Source organism: Lathyrus oleraceus, chromosome 5 (assembly GCF_024323335.1).
Source record: "Lathyrus oleraceus cultivar Zhongwan6 chromosome 5, CAAS_Psat_ZW6_1.0, whole genome shotgun sequence".
NCBI classification, from domain to species: Eukaryota; Viridiplantae; Streptophyta; class Magnoliopsida; order Fabales; family Fabaceae; genus Lathyrus; species Lathyrus oleraceus.
Window position 1 is genome coordinate 234,902,250 of NC_066583.1, and position 3,811 is coordinate 234,906,060.

At 33.7% G+C, this 3,811-nt stretch overlaps 1 protein-coding gene across 1 annotated transcript; it reads left to right on the plus strand.

The window, feature by feature from the left end:
• The first annotated feature begins 347 nt into the window (after positions 1-347).
• On the plus strand, positions 348-3,493 carry LOC127083308 (zinc finger protein CONSTANS-LIKE 9). Its single transcript, XM_051023611.1, has 6 exons — positions 348-591; positions 1,028-1,659; positions 1,769-1,999; positions 2,424-2,734; positions 2,861-2,992; positions 3,084-3,493. The coding sequence occupies exons 2-5, from the start codon at positions 1,096-1,098 to the stop codon at positions 2,988-2,990; spliced, it is 1,236 nt and encodes a 411-aa protein (XP_050879568.1). The 5' UTR covers positions 348-591; positions 1,028-1,095; the 3' UTR covers positions 2,991-2,992; positions 3,084-3,493.
• Positions 3,494-3,811: the final 318 nt, after the last annotated feature.

Sequence of the window (3,811 nt, forward strand, 5' to 3'; positions counted from 1 at the left end):
TATCTTATGATAAATCTTGTCTTCAATTCAAGGTGTCAGTGGATTACTATATCAATATAATAATTATTGATTTATCTTTTTAATATATATATATAATAAAAAGAGGAAGAATAAGTGAGTAACTAAGCATGTCCATGTGCAATGTGCAATGACAGTGGGAAGAAGACAAATTGAAAAAGTGCATGAAATAATAATAATAATAAAAAAAAAATAGCAGCTGTTAAATTTATATTATTAATTTAAGAGGGACGAAGCAAAAGGAAAGTCCTAACCTTTTCTTTTGAGTAGGAAAAGGACATGACCCCACATCCATTATATATTTTTTACTCTTTTTGTTTGCACTTTTTATCAACTTTTGATTATGTCACCCTTAATTTAACCATACACACACATCAAACACCATTTCCATTATTATTCCTCTCATCTTTTCTAAATAATATCTAACCTACAAATAATATCTTTCCCTTCCTACTCTTCTTATCTATCTTCTCCTTCTCTCTTCAAACTCAACTCAACTCAAAAAGACAACAAAAGTCTTCTGAAATATCTTTCTACTTACAGATCTTGTCCTTGTGTTTTCCTTACCTTAAGGTAACTTTGCATCTTTGCTTTTTATGTTTCATCAATACTAAGCTTTTCTTTTTGAGGATGTTTAATAAGACCATGAAATTTTAAGAGACTGGTAGTTTTTTTTTGTTGCTATTTGTTTCTTGAATTAATTAGATAATTTATTCTTGATTGTCCTGTTTATTTTCCCCTTTTTTCATATATGATTTTGTGTTAGTGATTTTTATGAAATTTTAGTTATTTAAATATTGATCTGCTACTTTGAATTTATTCTATTAAATTTGTTTGTTGTTGTTTTGATGATGGTGGAAATGAAAATTTCATTTGGAGAGTACCATAATTTTATTATATGACATGTTTAGATGCTTTGAACTTTTTCTTAATTTTTTTTTATCTTGGCTGCAAATTTCCATAAGCCTTGTGGTATGAAATTATTGCTAACTGTTTTGTGTTTTTGCAGCTTCTGAATTCACAGTATTGAAATTTTGCTATTTTTATCACAATTATTGGACTAAAGTTGGTTTAAAGATGGGATACATATGTGATTTTTGTGGAGACCAGAGGTCGATGGTGTACTGCCGATCCGATGCAGCGTGTTTATGTTTGTCGTGTGATCGGAATGTTCATTCAGCGAATACGCTTGCTCGAAGGCATTCAAGGACGCTTTTATGTGAGAGATGCAGTTCACAGCCTGCTTTGGTTAGGTGTTCGGAAGAGAAAATTTCACTTTGTCAGAATTGTGATTGGTTAGGCCATGGTAACTCGGCGTCTTCCAATCATAAGAGGCAAACAATCAATTGTTACTCGGGCTGTCCTTCGTCGGCGGAACTCTCTTCGATATGGTCTTTTGTGTTGGATATTCCTTCTTTAAGTGAAACTACGTGCGAGCAAGAACTTGGTTTCATGAGTATTAATGAGAACAGAAGTGCTTGGGTCGATCCGAAAAACCAGAATACGTCTGATTCGGATAAAGTTACTGATCAGCCTGACTTGGATAAGTCTTTCGTCGGTACATCTTCAATTCCCGAATCAAGCAAAGAACCGCACATGATCGACCGCCCTGATGGACCTACTAATGAACGTGCGCCAAAGGTATATCTGAATGTTTACTTAAATTAGTTACACAAGTCGTGGTTTATAATTGAAATTCTCACAATTTCGTCGAATTATTACATAGCTAACTTTTATTGTTGATCTCCAGTTATACTGTCCTGCTACGAAATGCCCTGAAATTAGTGAAGATGATGATGATTTGTACGGCGATTTCGATATGGATGAAATGGATATAAATATGGAGAACTATGATGAACTTTTTGGTATGGCCCTCACTCATTCTGAAGAGCTTTTTGAAAATGGTGGATTTAACAGCTTATTCAGAGCAAAAGCCATGTCTGCTGGAGATTCCAATTGTCAAGATGCTATAGTTGCTGAGGTACTATATTCTTGTCATCATTGGTTTCTCTAACATTTGATTCCATCGGCTTATTTGAACTTATCTACTGACTTAAGCACTTGTGAGACTGTTTTAGAGTCTATAAATTGCTTTCAGCTTATTTCTACAAGTTATCCAGGATAGCTTATAAAAACAGCTTATAGCATATATGAAAACTATTTGACTTTATTTTATTTTGTTTTAGAAATAGTTTATATGTAGGCACTTATATGATAAACGCTTATGCTATAAGTGCTTAATTTAATTGGTTATCTGTCTACTCTTGAAAGTTCTTATCGTGAATTAAAAGAATATATTACAAAATGACTTGACTTAAAGTCGTGAACAACTTAATACAATTTGGTTACAGTTTCAGTTAATTTTAAGTAGAGTACTTATTTGTATATCTAACTTTTATGTTCAGGGTTCATCGATTGGACATGTCAATGCAGCGCAACCAGCATGCAGCAATGCAGCGTCTGCAGATTCCATATTGAGTACTAAAACTGAACCGAATTTTTGTATTACGACAAAGCAATCGCAATCAAGTCTTTCTTTTTCTGGTATCAATGAAGACGGTTGTGCTGGAGATTATCAAGATTGTGGAGCTTCTTCAATGTTTCTCATGGGAGAACCTCCTTGGTTAAACACTTGTCCGGAGAATGAGCTGCAGCTACAATCTGCTAACCGCTGCAGTGCTGTTATGCGATACAAGGAAAAGAAGAAAACACGCAAGTAAGTAATTTTGTAACAATGAGTTAGGTGTATAAGAACGTTATACCGTTACTGGATTAGTCTTGTTTCGAAACTTCAAATGGTGTTTATATATTTGATTTAACATTGATTGTTATTATGTTCTAGGTTTGACAAAAGAGTGAGGTATGCCTCTCGCAAGGAAAGGGCTGATGTACGAAGACGCGTGAAAGGCCGGTTTGTCAAAGCTGGCGAGGCCTATGATTATGATCCTTTGAGCCAAACCAGAAGCTACTGAATGTACAATTTTTATACATCTCTTTTAAAAGGAAATAAAAAATATTACCTGAAAAAAGGATCAAACTTGATGCATTTTCTGATTTTATTACAGGGATATAGCTTTCTTCAAGGACGAAAAACGGTGTACGAAGAAGACTGTGTTCAACAGTATAAACTCAGAAGCTGATTCTCCGTCCTTGGGTGGCAAGCGTAACGATATTGTTAAGCTTGGCAATTTTTGCTTCTTAATTCTCTTGTGTAAGAATTGGGAAGTTATGTAGGTTCTGCATGCACCATGTTTGCCATGATGATGAGTTTATTAATTTGACAGTTCCAGATAAAGTGCAAAAGTTGTATATTGTATGCAGGTAGATGTATAAATTTGCAATGGATCTGACTCAGACAAAAACTGTAAAGGATATTGAATGGAATGGTGTAGTATTATGTATAGAATAGGATATCATGTATGCTGCTCTATATTGGAATTGTACCAATACAAGTTTTGTTTGTTACTCCATTTTATTTTGGTTTTCTGGATACTCTTTTTTTAAATGTATATTGAGTGTGTTCGAATATGAATCTTTAAAAGTTTATAAAAGTATTTTTTGATGTCCAGAAATGAAAGACACACTCATGACTCATGAGGTAGGATGAGTAATCCTCTAATTGTTGTGAAAGAGATGCCAAGAAAATAGAGTATGATCGATTCTTGATTAACAAGAAAGCTACAAAGTAAAAGAGAAGAGAAGAGAAAGACAATTCTGTTGGTGATTTTAATATCATCAATGTATTTTAGTAGTAATGTGATTTACTATAGGCCGATGCAATTATGCGTTAAAG

Excerpts from the sequence above, each read along its gene's own strand:
- LOC127083308 (XM_051023611.1), top strand. The coding sequence starts at position 1,096 with ATGGGATACATATGTGATTTTTGTGGAGACCAGAGGTCGATGGTGTAC. Across the intron at positions 1,660-1,768 it reads CTAATGAACGTGCGCCAAAG|TTATACTGTCCTGCTACGAA; the intron begins GTATATCTGAAT and ends GTTGATCTCCAG. Across the intron at positions 2,000-2,423 it reads AAGATGCTATAGTTGCTGAG|GGTTCATCGATTGGACATGT; the intron begins GTACTATATTCT and ends TTTTATGTTCAG.